The 16,772-nt window shown below is 41.3% G+C and overlaps 1 protein-coding gene across 3 annotated transcripts in view; it reads left to right on the forward strand.

Annotated features, from left to right (window-relative positions):
- Positions 1-12,696, forward strand: part of PDE7A (phosphodiesterase 7A) — a 56,354-nt gene extending 43,658 nt beyond the window's left edge. For 2 of the 3 annotated variants that reach the window (XM_072151806.1, XM_072151808.1), the window contains exons 3-13: positions 2,270-2,353; positions 3,566-3,717; positions 3,975-4,038; positions 4,592-4,687; positions 5,251-5,351; positions 6,789-6,920; positions 8,400-8,491; positions 8,807-8,951; positions 9,038-9,134; positions 9,468-9,548; positions 10,552-12,696. In XM_072151806.1, the coding sequence (XP_072007907.1) occupies positions 2,270-2,353; positions 3,566-3,717; positions 3,975-4,038; positions 4,592-4,687; positions 5,251-5,351; positions 6,789-6,920; positions 8,400-8,491; positions 8,807-8,951; positions 9,038-9,134; positions 9,468-9,548; positions 10,552-10,721 (1,214 nt within the window). In that variant the 3' untranslated portion in view covers positions 10,722-12,696. The remainder of the gene's footprint in view (positions 1-2,269; positions 2,354-3,565; positions 3,718-3,974; positions 4,039-4,591; positions 4,688-5,250; positions 5,352-6,788; positions 6,921-8,399; positions 8,492-8,806; positions 8,952-9,037; positions 9,135-9,467; positions 9,549-10,551) is intronic. The other variant, XM_072151807.1, reaches the window with a different exon arrangement.
- Positions 12,697-16,772: the final 4,076 nt, after the last annotated feature.

A 16,772-nucleotide genomic window follows, 5' to 3' on the forward strand; every position in this document is an offset into this window, starting at 1 on the left:
ACATATAGAGCATCCGTGTACTCGGGAGAGATTGGGTATCAAACCTTGTGGAGCCTTTTTTCATTTAATCCATTGCAAATGTTTAATTTTCCACCCAAAATGAGTGTATTGTGAAAAAATATTACAATTAGTAGACTGCACCTCCATTTTGTTTCAACCCCTATAAAACACCTAAAGGGTTAACAAACTTCTTAAAAGTGCTTTTTCGTACGTTGAGGTGTGTAGTTTCCATAATGGGGTAAATTACGAGTCTAGCCATTAATTAGGCCTTTCGCAGTCAATACAAAGTCGAGCAGGTCCATCTAAATAAAGGTTTTGCTGATTTTCCCAAAAATTTGAAAAATGGCACCTAAATTCTGAGCCACATACCGTATTTTCTGGACTATAAGGCGCACTTAAAAGCATTGGATTTCCGTGGAAATCCAAAGTGCGCCTTATAGTCCGGTGCGCCCTATGTATGGCGCTGGGCAGCGGACCATACTTACATAGGTCCCCGCTACCGGAGACCGGAGACAGCAGATCTCCAGCGGGAACTGCAGACCACGCGGCACGAACAACTTCTGCCGCGTGGTCTGCAGTTCCCGCTGGAGATCTGCTGTCTCCGGTAGCGGGGACCTATGTAAGTATGGTCCGCTGCCCTCCTCCACCTCCCCCTCACCTTCCCCGCGATCCCCGTCGCGTCTCGGCGTCGCATCCCGTCGGGTCTCCGCTCCGCCCCCGGACCTCCGCCACGCCCCCGGACCCCGCGCCTTATAGTCCGATGCGCCTTATATATGTAATTATTACATATATAAGGCGCATCGGACTAATGCGCCTTATAGTCCGGTGCGCCCTATAGGGCAAAAAATACGGTAATATTCTAGTAAAATATGTGAAATCTTAAAAAAAACATCCAACATAAAGCAGACATTTGGGAAATGCAGGTTATGAATTTATTTGGGTGCTATGACTATCTGCTTCAAAAGTAGAGAATTTAGAACTTTGAAAATTAAAGAATTTTTCCAATTTTTTTCCAAATTTAGGTTTTTTTCATAACTAAACGCAAAACATATCATCCAAATTTTTAAACTAATTTGAAGTACAATGTGTCACAAGAAAACAATCTCAAAATCCCCCGGATATCTTATATTGCTCCAAAGCTATAAGCACTTATAGTGACACAGGCCAAATTTGAAAAATGGGACCATGTCCTTAATGCCAAAATAGGATAAGTCCCGTAGGGGTTAACAGACTACTGTTTGAGTACACAGGAAGCTATCACTTATGTAATATGCTCCGCCCCCTGGACTCCTAAATGTTGAGTGAATAGAGATCTTAAGCGCAACTACCACCAGGATGAAGGATTATATGTAAATCATCTAGAGGGCTCCAGGCTCCATAGGTGTTAATGGAGCCTGGAGCCCCTCAGGCTCATTTGCATGGAGTCTTTCATCTTGGTGGTAGATGTCCTTTAATTGGCACTTTGTAATAAGTAAATGGTTAATGGTTGTAGTTTGGGCACCCAATCTCTAGCAATCTATAGCAGGTCCTCCATCACTGCTATATACAGTCTGCTCCATAGCCTGCTGCCTATGTATGGTATGCTACATGGCTATTTATCATGGATCTTCTCTTTTTTTTTTTTTTTTTTTTTGTTTATGTATTTTAAGTAAATGTATCCAATCCATAGGCAGCGCTGTGGTCCCACATGAGTTGCCCATGACTTGGCGCTCTGTTCTTCTCTTGCTCTTTGTGTGTTATGTAGCAGCTGTCAGTGTATGACCTGTGCATGTGTGTATCCATGACCCAGCCATCCTGCATGGGTGACTTCCCGCTGTCACTTTCTTCTGTGTTTAATACTGAGTTTTGGTATTTTGATAGGCTCTTGTGTAATTTTCAAACAGCTGAGTGCAAGTAAGTAAATGCTAGTGGGACCCTCTTTTTATAATTTCCTTATTTTAGTGGGGACGTGAGCTGACGCGCTGCAGGCTGCCATACTGGGTGCTGAGGCTTGTACACTCTGCACTCTCCTGTTTGTTCCCTGCAGGCCTAGTCATGATGAATGGAAGTCTCCCTGTGTGGCACAATGCGGCACCTTGTGCCATTAGAACATGTAGTTCAGGCTCATGTGAATGCTCAGCACATGCTTTGGCCTGGTTTGCGCAGGCTGCAGTCTTCCTCTGACTCTATAGGAGCATGCAGTTGCATGTTTGGAGTTGTGTAATCCGCTGGTGGGTGGGGGAGATGTACCCGGGGTCATCCGGCTAACACTTTCTTCTCTCTATTTCAGGAGATGTCAGAGTAAGAAGCAGAGCCGGCTTTGAATCGGAAAGACGAGGCTCTCACCCTTACATCGATTTTCGTATTTTGCACTGTAAGTGACGGCTCTTGTTAAAGTGAAAACTCTAGCCAAGCTTTCCCACTACCACAATGTGGAAGCTGAGAGGCTCTTAAAGGGAACTTTTTGCCTGGTTTTACCTTATTAAACTACCCCCTCAGGGTATGAAATGTCCTTTCTAGAATTCTCTCTTATATGAAATCTCACCTGAAATCACTAGAGGAGAGTCACATTTTTTCCTGAGATGAGTCAAATTTTGAGACTGTAGGGGGACTGTTACTTAAGATTCTGTCTTCAGTTGTATGGTACCTAGAAACATGTTATCGGAAGTGTGTGAGGTAAAGCTGTTCTAGGCAGGTCTGGGCACTTGATTGTCACTGGAGTTCCAGCAGGAATCCGCTCTGTGACCAGAAGTTTATTTTCCTATATTTTGTAGATAAGGAATGAACCCTGTAGTATTATTATTATTATTATTATTATTATTATTTATAAGGGTTAAACTAGAGTTGTCCACTAGGGGTCACCATTGTTATAGAATCCGCTGGATAGTAACTTTGTGTCACTTGTCAGTGACTTGTACTATTGTTGTTAGGGTCCAATGCTGATCTTGGCTTCTGGTAAAATTTTGAGAGCCTAGAATAACATTTTTGGAAATGCGTTGCAGTGGTGATGTTCTGTGATGACGTTTCAACAACCCGGAAAGAAAAGTTGGGTGTTTTAGTCTTTGCATACTCCAAAATTTTTACAATCGCCCTGTACTGTGTTACAGATTTTGGATCAGTACTAGGTTCTTGCATTAAAAGGCTTATCATAACTGGGTCAATTGTTATCCTATTCATCAGTCCGGCCTCAGAGACCACAGCTGGAATGTCCTCTGTATATGTATTGAATGCTGGCCATTTATATGAAGGGCTGTATATGGTCCTCCATACATAGGGGGCATATAGGCCCATACACTACCAGTGCATCTCTAGGTGTAAATCTTTACATTTTTATCAATTACATTTTCTAGTGTTTCCTAGGGACTGAATGTTGTAGACCTGCAGTGTTCTGCCCAGTATGACCGTCCATCTTCAGGCCGGCACAATATCTGCTCCAATACTAAGCCTCCTATATAAGGTCTATAGGGCAGCAGTAGATCAGTATTATAAGCCGCTAGGTATTAGATCTCATCATTGCTTCATTACTTACACATTCATGAAAATGTATTGATTCCAGCCCAATCTGACATCATGTTTTTTTTCCTAGCACATTCAGAAATCGAAATCTCCCTGTCGGCAAGAAACATCCGGAGGTTGTTAAGTTTTCAGAGGTACCTAAGGTCTTCACGATTTTTCCGGGGTGTAACTGCACAGAATTCATTGTACATCTTGGATGATGATTACAATGGACAAGCCAAGGTATGTGACCAGACCCAGCGAATCCACCCAATGTGTACATGTGTCTAGTAGAGGCAGCAGTCTCAGCCCGGTCTCTTTAGGAGAGAGACTTAGAGATGTGACCAAATCCATATAGTAAAAGTTTAAAAAAACAACTTTATTTCATGATGTTAAAAACACGATATAGATGCCATGACAAAAAAAAATCAAGGAAAAAACTGACGCGTTTCAGGTCTGAATGACCCTTAATTGTAGTATCTCTCTCTTTCTCTTTTCAGTGTATGCTGGAAAAAGTCGGGAACTGGAATTTTGATATATTTCTTTTTGATAGATTGACGAATGGTAAGACTGCAGTTTTTGGGTACAACGTGTAATATGATCGCTTATATTTCCTTATGGGGTTAACATTACACTGGTATTACAGCTAAGTGACTTCTCCAGATCAGTTTCTTATTTCTCCTGGTTTAGAAATCTGCAATGAAATTGTTAAATATTTTATGAAAGATTCTGTTCATATCTTGATCTGGTCACAGTTGTACGTAATACAAATAGGGCTGGGTTATTTGGGATAAATTCTTGATCTTAATTTTCCAATGGATACCCCCAAATCTTGCTCCTCCTGCTCTATAACATGCTACCTGCAGAAAGGGCACCGTGAACAACCTTCTCCGCACCTCCTGCTCTATAACATGCTGCCTGCAGAAAGGGCACCGTGAACAACCTTCTCCGCTCCTCCTGCTCTATAACATGCTGCTTACAGAAAAAACTGTTCATTAATATGATCCGTTTCCCTTTTCCATATTTGAGTATTTGTGGAGGAAACATGGATTTGAGAATTAAATAAAAAAGCCCTTCCCTGGTATTTTGCAATAACTGATCTTGTATTTTATTCCAGGAAACAGTCTGGTTACCCTTACCTTTCACCTCTTAAGTCATAATGGTCTAATCGATCACTTCCACTTGGACATGGTGAAACTGCGTAGATTTCTAGGTAAGCTACAAAGCGTGTGGTGTATATCATGTGGTAAGTCTTGGACTGTCTGCTGTAAGAAGCCAAGGCCTGAGACCCCAAATAGATGAAATAACAAGTGGTCATATCCTGGAAAAATGGTTTTACAAATTATGCAAATTAGCCTGAGGGGCTCCGGGCCCCATAAATGTCAAAGATGCCTGGAGCCCCTCAGGCTCCGTTGCATAATTTTTTAAAACTTTTTTTCTTAAAAACAAGGGCATGCGAAGCTACAAGAAGAGCAGATCCTGCAAGAGCATGTAAGTGTGCTAGGTTTACAATCCATCATCCTGGTGGTAGAAGTCCTTTAAGCTACTTGCCCACCACCTCTTGCCCAAAAGCACTGCCTCCCATTCTGCACACCTCAGTGACTGCTGGTGGCTGGTATATACAGACATCAGAAAGTGTCATTCATGTCAAGACGATGTTAAGGAATTCACCCAACTAACTATGAGTCCAGTGGTATCTATATTAGATGGTATTTTAGCTCTTTCTAGATGTATGCTGTAGATAATTTATTGTGGTATTTTTCCATTTGTCCCTAGTTATGGTACAAGAAGACTACCACAGTCAGAACCCATATCACAACGCAGTGCACGCTGCCGATGTGACTCAGGCCATGTACTGTTATTTAAAAGAACCCAAGGTAAGGAGGGTGTCATACTAATAAAGAACTCACTTTTCCGTGGAAATTATTATAGAAGTTTGTTTTATAGGAATCCATTTGACAAGTTGCTGACTGGATGGATTGCTCCATGATGTGGCTGCATCAGGAGAATTGCTGATATGTTCATGTTTCTTTACTGCAGATGTACATCATCATAGCTTGACCTCCTTTTTGGAGGGTTTATGAGCAGTCATTCCAACATTTCCAGTTAACAATTGCACTGCATAGCTCATATAAGTGACTGGCCATGACACAGTGACTCTGGGATTTTGGATAGGACATTAGCAGCTAATACCTTCATACCCAAGCTGCAAACACTTCTACTGTCAGAGTTTTGGCTGTGTTGGGAATTCCCTAGCACTGGTCACATGTTATCTTTTGTTTGTTAGGATTTCACATTAGACTGCACAGCTGCCTGCTATGAGATAAAGGGGGCATAGTTGAGGTAGGGAGGCTGGCAGCAGTATTGAACTATATCTGTGAGGTGAAAGAGGAGGATGCTTAGTTGATGGAGGGAGGCAGGCCGCAATATTGATTGATCTCAGGCTGAGCTGTCTGCTATGAGATGGTAAGGGGAGCTTTATCAGACTGAGCTGTCTGCTGTGAGATGGGGGAGCAGCATTACCCTGTATCAGACTGAGCTGTCTGCTGTGAGATGGGGGGGGGGCAGCATTACCCTGTATCAGACTGAGCTGTCTGCTGTGAGATGGGGGAGCAGCATTACCCTGTATCAGACTGAGCTGTCTGCTGTGAGATGGGGGGGGGGGCAGCATTACCCTGTATCAGACTGAGCTGTCTGCTGTGATATGGGGGGGGGGGGGGAGCAGCATTACCCTGTATCAGAATGAGATGTCCGCTGTGAGATGGGGGGAACAGCATTACCCTGTATCAGACTGAGCTGTCTGCTGTGAGATGGGGGAGCAGCATTACCCTGTATCAGACTGAGCTGTCTGCTGTGAGATGGGGGAGCAGCATTACCCTGTATCAGACTGAGCTGTTGGTTGTGATATGAGGGGATGTGGATGAGTATTAGGACTTCCTGGAGCTTGACTGTCTGAATTCTTCACCAATAATAGGAATCGACAGGAGCTTTGCTGTAGCCATTGATGTAAGCTGCCTGGCACAAAGGGTAGGAAATGCTTAATACATCCCTATAGGCAAATGATTTTTGACTCTACAGTAGGTAGAAAAGAAAAGCTGCATATAGCCTTTAAAGGCGCAAGCTAATCCGTGGCTGAGACTACAAGAGGCTTACATTTATTGCAAACTTCCCAATAATGTGTTTTCCTTTAGGTTCTTTAATAGAATGGAGAGAACTTAGTACTCATTCCCGCTATGGAGATGTAAACACAACACTGGTGCCATCTCTCCTCCTCAAGCAGCTGTATGTACCATCTGTCATTACTTCTTTTCCAGCTTGCCAAGTCTCTCACTCCATGGGATGTCCTGTTGGGTTTAATCGCAGCTGCAACACATGATCTGGATCATCCCGGTGTGAATCAGTCTTTTTTAATAAAAACAAACCACTACTTAGCAACTTTATACAAGGTAAATACAGGTGAATTATTGGTTATAGAAGTATTTTCAAATTTTCCCCCCGCCCTGGGGTCCAGCACTAAAGCTCCAGCAAGGCTATGACTTGTGATGTGACTCGGGACTGCTAATCCGCCTTGTACCGTATACGGGTCAGGCTGTGGTTCTTTATACGGCACAGCCACGGATTGGCTGCAGTGGTCACAAATCTTAGCCCTGCAGGAGCATTAGCAATGGCTCTCAGGAGGGAAGACGGGGTTTGTACAATGTATTATGGTCATTGCCTGACATTTGGGAAAGGGGGGGGGATTGGAATGCTAAGAAACTTTTGGGAAAAAAAAACTAGGTTCACATCCAGAAGCAGATTTGTTTTTGTTTTTTTTACACACTGAATACACCCCCCTCTGCATCTGACAAACAATTAAGACGTTTATTATTCTATGAGAAATATTATTGTTAAACCGTTAATACAGATGACAATTTTCCAAGAAGAGGATGTCCTAGCAAATTCTCTCCAATACACCGAGAAAATGCAAGAAACCCTAGAGCTGCATCTCAGACTCCACAAACGTCAGCATGTTCGTGGCTAAACAAGCTGTAAGGTTGTGGTCACAGGGGGCGTTTATATTGCATTTAGAAACACCATGCAAATCCCCAGGGGCAGAACTCGGCCCATTTGCCCAATGTGATTGGTAACCAACACAAAGTTTGGTTAATAAAAACCAAGCACAAACTCTGCATTCCAAATGTTTACCATTTTAAGAGGAGAAGTGATCAGTTTTCGGCTTGTTTCAGGGACCCTGGACGTGGCCAGAGGAAAGGTCATCAAAAGTTAAATTTTGTCCAACACTTCTATAAAGTAAAATTACTGCAGAAATGTTGTAAAGTATAGTGGGATAAAAATCTACCAGGACATTGAGAAGCAGGTGAAGTCATACCCAAAACTATCACCTCACGTTATTGCTTGTGAAGGGGGTTCTACAAGCGTATTATACATGGAGAACTATAGTTTTTGAAGTCTGTAATAATGACTAGGTGGAACCTGTTGTGTGCTGTTTGTCTGAGGTTATGTTTCCAACTTTTAAGACCTTCTAAGGCAGTGGTTCTCAACCTTTCTAATGCTGTGACCCCGCAATACAGTTCCTCATGCTGTGGTGACCCCAAACCATGCAACTCGCAGTAAAAACACTGTAAAATTTCGGCTCCGATGGCTTTAGGCGACCCCGGTTTTGGTCGTTCGACCCCCGCTGGGGTCCCGACCCACAGGTTGAGAACCACTGTTCTAAGGGGATGTGTTTAATGCGTAAAAACCACTGAATCATGGTTGTTACAAACAATTCAATATTATGTGAAATTAAGTCTTCACCCCTGTGAAATAGTCAGACAAACTGGAAGTTACCAGCCTATATCTCAGCATATTTTTATTTTGGTTATTCTCATACTGATTTCTCTTGCCAGCGACACTTACAGCTTCTCCGCTCTTGTCTATTTTAGAATACCTCAGTATTAGAAAACCACCACTGGAGGTCAGCAGTGGGCTTGTTGCGAGAATCGGGTTTATTTGCACATATGACTTTGGAGGAAAGGTAAGTTCTGTCCTTTGGTTACCCATTACTCTAGGCTACTCACAGTCCTGTGTGATGTATAAGGGAAAGGATATTTACATTTGTATAGTTACTCATTTCACATATTATGTTTCTACTGACGGCTCATGTAGTGTAAATGTATTATAGATATTTGTAGCCTCTTTAGGGGAAGTAGTCTGTCCCTCCTCAGCAGAACTGGCTACTCTTTGCCTGGAGCCTGGGGATCATTCTCATATGTGTATATGGTGCCTGATGCTGGTGCACGCTTGTTACTCATCCACTTGTCATTGGAACCGTTTGCTTATCTGTTTTTAGGCAACACATGGAAAGCCAGTTGGGATCAATTATTCTTGCTACAGATATTACCCGACAAAATGAATACCTGTCAGAGTTCCGAACCCATCTGGACCGAGGCGACTTATGTCTGGAGAACGCTGGTCATCGCCATTTCATTTTACAGGTAAGGGCAGAAGTGGTGTCCTTGATGAAACCTTTCCTAATTTTGGTTTGTTGCAGCCTCTGTAAGATGTGCTTGTCTCATCATAGATGGCTTTAAAGTGTGCAGACATCTGTAACCCATGCCGGACCTGGGAGCTAAGCAAGCAATGGAGTGAGAAAGTAACCGAAGAATTCTTCTACCAAGGTATGGCAAGGGTTAAATCTGGAGATCATGCGCACATAGTCTACTTGTGATATACAGGGTGGTCTCTGATCAGGTCCCCCTGTGGTATCAGGAGCTCTGTATAGGACGTTTAGTCCAGGCATTGGTGTAATACTTCATTAGTCCTGTGGTGGCGCCACTGGGGTGTTAAACATGTAATCAGATGACTGGAGGGGAAGTTTGATTTATCTATTCTATTCTCCAATCCATGGCGGGTGCTCTGTCTGTTTCAGTGTCCAACTATCATTATAAACATTAATGGTGCACAGACAAAGCTAAGAAACTGCCTCACGGATACTTCTCTGTCTGTCTTAGGAGATGTGGAAAGGAAATGTAATCTGGATATCAGTCCTCTGTGCGATCGCAACACGTCAAACATCGCCAACATCCAGATCGGTAAGGAGAAGGCGCGGGGATCACAATGTATGGGGACAATGGGGCAGATGGGATGCATGGAGCCATCTCTCTGGTGGTGTAACGCTAGACATTGCCCCGTATATAAGAGCATGAGCCAGATTGTGATGTGATGCCCCTCTTATGTGTAGGAGGACCACCTAACCATCTGCCAAACTTCACATCCTATAGCTGTTTTCATGTGTTTTGAAGCCGGTTATCTCCCACTCCATCCTCTACATATACAGGCGGTCCCCTACTTAAGGACTCCCAACTTACAGACAACCCATAGTTACAGACAGACCCCTCTGACCTCTGGTGAAGTCTCTGGATGCTTTACTTTTGTCCAAGGCTGAAATAATCAGCTGTAAGGTGTCTGTAGTGAAGCTTTATTGATAATCCTTGGTCCCATTACAGCAAAAAAATGTTTAAACTCCAATTGTCACTGGGGCCAAAATTTTTTTTTTTTTTGTCTGGATCTACAATTATAAAATATACAGTTTCAACTTACATACAAATTCAACTTAAGAACAAACCTCCGGACCCTATCTTGTACGTAATGGTGAGGCAGTAGACCTCTGTACGTGTTCGATGTTTAGCAGCTCTTGTAGACTGGGGGTCAGGGCCTGTAGCCCATTACCATACATGGAGAGCACTGTGTGAGGGGTACACAGTATATTTAGCCTGGTCCTAAAACTTGGGGTAAATTTACTAAAGCCAAGGAACCAATGCGGGGAGATTAAGCAGAAGTGTCTGAGGCAAAACTGCTTCTGTTGCCCATGGAAACCAATCATTTTTCCACAGCTGTTTTTAAATTTAAAGCTGATCTCTGGTTGTTTGCCATGGGCAACTTGCGAAAAACTTTTTACCTCAGACAAAGCTTCAGGCTCTGGTAATTCAAGGGGACGGTCATTGTCGTCGTGTCCATGCTGGCCAGGGTAACTTAGATTTATTGCTGTCTGCACATCACCCCTGCTTCCCTCATTCTGTTTCCTAATTCCCGCAGGGTTCATCACCTACCTGGTGGAGCCACTGTTTGTGGAGTGGGCCCGATTCAGCAACACCAGGCTGTCACAGACCATGCTGGGCCACGTGGGACTGAATAAAGCCAGCTGGAAGGGAATGCTGCAGGAGCGCTCCAGCAGTGAAGAGGCCGACCCTGCCTTCGATGACTGACCTTTTATACTTGTACATTTTTATTACAAATTTTTATTTTTTTTTTTACCTCAGGAAGACTGCACACCAGGACCTTGGAGCATGCGTCACAGCTGCTTTATGACAGAAAATTTTTTTCCAAGCACGTGATGAGAAAAGGTCTTTTGGTGAGAACGAAAAATCTCTCCTGATTGCCAAGGTTACATTACAAAAAGAAAAAGCCAGCATTATTCCTCTCCGATTCTCTCCTTTTAACAACATAATCCATTTTTTTTTTTTTTGCTATATTTTCTTTTTTTTTATTTTTAGCCACAGCCTGAACATAGAGCAATATGCACATACCTCAGTTGTGTTTTTTTTTTCCCCTTTTGTTTTTAATGAAAGCTTGAATATGCAAAGCACAGCAACAACTGACTGAAAGCTGCAGGAAGCTTCATGTGCCACAGGATTTTATTATTATTATTTTTTAATATTCCTGTTTTTTGTTTTTTTTTTTCTCTGTTTTTTTTAAAGGAAATTTTTCTGATTATTGGAGGCAATTTTTTTTTTTTTCCCGGCTACTGGTGGCAATTTGCCAGACTTCCACTTTGTGTTGAGACTTCTCGTTTTTTGGAAATGTGAAGTGCCCCCCCACACTGCTTTGCTGCCTCGGCAAGAAATGCTGTTTACAAATACACTGAAAATACTGACTGACACTTGCCTTGACGCACGGTGGTGGAGGAACCACTAACTGGATCTATTTGGGGTTTGTTTTTTACTTTTTTTTTTTTGTGTGTGTGATTATTTAAGAGAACAAAACATTGACTGCAAACCTTCCTCTCCCTCACAGCACCACTCAACTTCGTTTTGGGGAATTTTCCACATTTTGCAATATTTTCACTCGCCTACATCCAGGTTTTTCAATCTCTTATCGGATGGAAGATTTGGCTGCATTCTATATAATTTTTTTTTTTTTTTTAAAGAAAAAATGTCCTTTTAGTAGCCGATTGCAAGGACTGAGTCCTGGATGTTTTGCTAAGCTATAGTGAAACGCGTTGCATGCTGGGTTTTTTTTTAAATTACAATTTTCCACTACTGAAGACTTGAACTGCACGGAGAAGGTGGAATCCATGTAAACTCCATATTCAGCTCAGGGTATTTGCCAATATGAAATAAAGAGGGAAGGGAAAACATTTTTTTTTGTAGTTCGGACAAGGGTACAAATGCCTTTTTTGCTGCAGTGTGCCTGAGTTTTTGAGTGAGAGGACTGAAATGCGTGTGTATGTGTGTGCATGCGATTGGTTACAGGTCTATACCACGGGTTTGGAAAGCTGCGCGCAAAAGGTTTTTTTTTTTTTTTCCTGGACGACAAGGCTCCTATTATTTTTTTTGCAGTCCTGTACAGATGATGGGAGTTGTAGGTCAGGAAAAAGCAGACGTGGCAGCAGCTCGCCGATCCCATTGGTCTATCTACTTGTCACAGATAAAGTATGAGTGAAATGTAACGAATTGCTAAAATGCCTTAATCTATGCACAAAGCTAAGTGACCAAACGTGTCGTGTTTTGTTTTATTTTATTTTTTTTAGTGTTTTCTTTCTTTTTTTTCTTTCTTTTTTTTTCACTCCGGATTTCGTTTTTTTTTTTTTTTTTGTTTGTTTTATTTAGTGAACTAGTTCTGTGGGATTTTGTTGTACGATACGTTGTTTTTAGGACCACTTGCAGGACTAATTTTAGAACTTAAACATTCCATTATTTAGTAATTTGTTTTAAGTATAGTGAGCACAACTGTTACCTAGATAAAACGAGAAAAAAAAAAAAAACCTGGTGCTTTTTTAGCTGATTTGTATTTTCCTTGGTATTGCTGTTAAAGACTGTTTTATCATCTGTTTACAGTTTGTTGCAACAGACATTTTTTTTTGGGAGACGGCTTAAGCGTAAAGCCATTTGTACACGGCTTTGCCATACTCATTTTAATACGTGCCTGTTGCTGTTCAGTTTTTGATGAATAAAAATAAAACAAAAAGTTTTTTTGTGCTTTTGAATTCATCAATGTCTTTTGATATTTGCTATTCGTTTTGCCGAATTTGGATCTGGTGAATTTGGAGATTTTACAGGTTTAATTTATGTCTATAGGAGACAAAGGAGCCGATCAAATCCCAATTCTTATTTCATGGGTAACAGATGGCAGCTACAGCAAGACAACAGCCCTGATTCACACTCGCTGGGGCTGTTTCTGGTCAGTTTTATTGGTTTTCTCCACAGTAATCTGCCACCACTGCCTTGTAGACATAAGAAGAAATATGTTTCATACCTTTATATAGTTAGCATGTTTTTCAGAAGAAGACTCACCACAGATTTGGTCATCCAAAAATAGGAAAAATATTTTCAAAACCAGTTTAAAAAAAAACCACTCCCAGCTCTGCTACATCCACTCACTAACACACGCACACAGCTGTGCTACACTTTCTCACGTAAATATACTCCTCACTACTCCATCCCTATACTCTCAGCTCTTCTTCATACCCCTTTGCAACTTCTTCTCTGGCCCCATTCCCAAATTTTTACTTTTTCTTTTTTTTTTTTTTGCAGATACTGATTCCCCAGGAAAAAGGAAAATTGATTTTGACCTTTTTCAATTTTGGTGACTGACATATGGCGCCAAAACTCAAAACGATGAAAAGGGGAATATTTAGTTAAATACACATCAGATACAAAAGCTGAAAATAGATGTATGCAATATTTTTCTAAAAGCTTTCCAATTTTGACAAATTGAAGCACTTAAAGGGGAGCTGTCACCACATTTGCACATATACAGCCAGTGACTGGTTCCTATAGAGCTCTATTCACTGACTGACCCCCTTATTTTAGCTAAAAATTGTTTGACTTGCATCCACATAAATCACCTTTTATCTTCTATTACCTGGCATCAGAGGGGGCGTGTCCTTCTCCTCCAGCCCCTCCCATCTACTGCTCCCCATGCCTTATGCCTCCTTACTGGTCACAGTTCATGTCATGTGACCAGAGTGACATTATCTCAGGTCCTTTAGCCTCTTGACAAAAGCAAACTGTACCTCATGCATGTATCTGACCACATGAAATCACAATGTGGGATTAAAACAGTATATCTATTGCAGAAGGAACAGAATTACACTAATATAAGATAAAATAGCAAAATGCTCCACAAAGTTTGATTCCCAATTTCTCCAGAGTAGAACAATCCCCCATATGTGGTGGTGACTGCTGTATGGGCACACGCCAGGGGCTTTACAATCTTTATTTAGTTTTTTGCAATTTGTACATATAAAGGTGTATTTTCTGCGAGATTAGATGAAGTATTTGTAAAGTGCATTTTAGTGCACTTTAACTTCTTGATGAGATTTTATTAACTCTTGAATGTATGGAGGAAAAGAAACCAGTCACTTCTAGTTTTTTATTTTGGGGGTCCGTTCACAATACCATAAAAAGAATCTTTATTCTATAGATCACTACGATTATGGTGATATGTCATTAATATAGTTTTTCATATATCTTTTCAATTTTACTAAAGAATTACTCTATATACAGGCGGTCCCCTACTTATGGACACCCGACTTACAGCCTAGTTACAGACGGACCCCTCTGTCCACTGTGACCTCTGGTGAATCTCTCTGGATGTTACTATAGTCCCAGGCTACAATGATCAGCTGTAAGGTGTCTGTACTGAAGCTTTATTGATAATCCTTGGTCCCATTACAGCAAACATTTTGAAACTCTACTTGTCACTGGGGCAAAAGAAAAAAAAATTGTCTAGAACTTCAATTATAAAATATAGTTTCGACTTGCATACAAATTCAACTTAAGAACACACCTATGGACCCTATCTTGTATGTAACACAGGGACTGCCTGTAATATATTGTATATAGAATCTCTTGTTTTCATATTGCCATCTTTTCAGAGACCCTATGTTAACTGGTTCGCGACCGCCCGCCGTGTATTCATGGCGGCGGTCGGGTCGCGCTGCATGGAGAGGGCTCAAGGGCTGAGCCCTCTCCATAGCCGGTAAGTCTTTGCTGCATAATGCTAGCACCGATCGCGGGTGTTTTCGCAGCGATGGCTGTCGGCAGCCTCAAAAAGATGGCAGCGCCCATCTCCATGGTAGCCTCGGGTCTTCCGAAGACCCGAGGCTATTTGGTTTTAACCCCTTCATTACAATGTGCTGATAGCACATTGTAATGAATGAGGAGGAAAATCCCCATATACTGCCATCCTGTAGTATGGCAGTATATGATAGGATCGATCAGACAACCTAGGTTTAAAGTACCCTAGGGAGTCGGAAAAATAGTATAAATAAAAAAAAGTTTTAAAATAAAAAAAAACTAAAATTTCAAATCACCCCCTTTCCCTAGAACTGACATAAATATAAATAAACAGTAAAAATCATAAACACATCAGGTATCGACGCGTCCGAAAATGCCCGATCTATCAAAATATGATAACTGTTTTTCAATGCGTTTAACCCTGTAACGGAAAATAGCGCCCAAAGTCGAAAATGGCACTTTTTTGCCATTTTGAAAAATATTAAAAAAATCTATAAAAAGTGATCAAAAGGTCGTAGAGTCCTAAAAATTATAATTGAAAATATTATCAAATTTCGCAAAAAATGACACCACCCACAGCTCTGTACACCAAAGTATAAAAAAGTTATTAGCACCAGAAGATGGCAAAATCAAAAAAATTATTTTTGTACAGGAGGTTTTAATTTTTGTAAATGTATGAAAACATTATAAAACCTATACAAATTTGGTATCCCCTTAATCGTACTGACCCAAAGAATAAAGTAGACATGTCATTTGGGGCGCTCAGTGAAAGACGTAATATCCAAGCCCACAAGAAAATGGCGCAAATGTTTTTTCACCATTTTCATTGCATTTGGAATTTTTTTTCCCGCTTCCGAGTACATGGCATGGAATATTTAATACCATCACTATGAAGTGCATTTTGTTACGCAGAAAACAAGCCGTCACACAGCTCTTTACGTGTAAAAATAAAAAAGTTATAGATTTTTGAAGGTGGGGAGTGAAAAATGGACATGAAAAAAAACAGGAAAGGGCCCGGTCCTTAACCGGTTCATATTTTTTACCTGTTGAGTTTTTTTTTTCAGTGGTACCATTTTGGTGTACATAACTTATTTTGATTGCTTTTTAGAACATTTTGTGAAGGCATTTAATGAAAAATTTACATTTTTGGCAAGTTCTTCACTGAGTGGGTCCAGTAATGCTTCTGATTTATTGTACAGATACCTAATATGTTGGGGTTTAGGGGACTTTTACTTATTATTTTTATTAAAAGTGTTAAACTGCTCTTCTTACAGGTAAGCTTGAACAAGCAATCCTCTGATAACTTGTTCAAGCTCTTATTCACTTAACACAGTGCAATACTGATGTATTACAGTAATATACAGCTGAAACCCGCAGGTTTTGGAGCCGGTGCCAGAAGCTGGATGCAAGTCTCTGCCGACCGTTACATACTAATGTGTCCAAAGTCGGAAAGGGGATAACAGACTGCCAGCAATTTATTAGGTCAATTTCCAGGTTACCATAGAGCCCTGTTAACTTACACCCTTTTCGCTAAAAATTATTTTCCTCACACCCCTATAAAATTTACTTTATCTTACCTGGATACAGTCAGATGTAGCATTGAGACGTAGTCCAGCAACACCTCCTCAGGTGACGTCACCTACAGTCCTTTGGCCACTAAGATTTCCTAAATCTACCCTATGTGGGTATCTGATCACATTAAATCGCAGCATGCCTCCATGGAAGATGGAAAGGAGTAGAAATCCTTGAAGGCTGTTGTGATTTCAGGAGATCAAATACTTACATGTTGCAAATTTCAGTGGCTAAAGGACCTTGAAGGACATCAACCTGGTCATATGTCATCAAGTGCTGAATGTTGGGGAGGAGACGCCGGGCAGGACCCCTCCGACTCCTGCCTGTATGCCAGGTAAGATAACAAAGTTCATTTTCGTGGATGAGGGAAATAATTTTTATTTAAAAGGGCGCCAGTTAATAGGGTTCTACAAGAACCTGTCACTAGCTGTGTATGTGGTAAAG

Source organism: Engystomops pustulosus, chromosome 5 (genome assembly GCF_040894005.1).
Source record: "Engystomops pustulosus chromosome 5, aEngPut4.maternal, whole genome shotgun sequence".
Classification (NCBI taxonomy): Eukaryota; Metazoa; Chordata; class Amphibia; order Anura; family Leptodactylidae; genus Engystomops; species Engystomops pustulosus.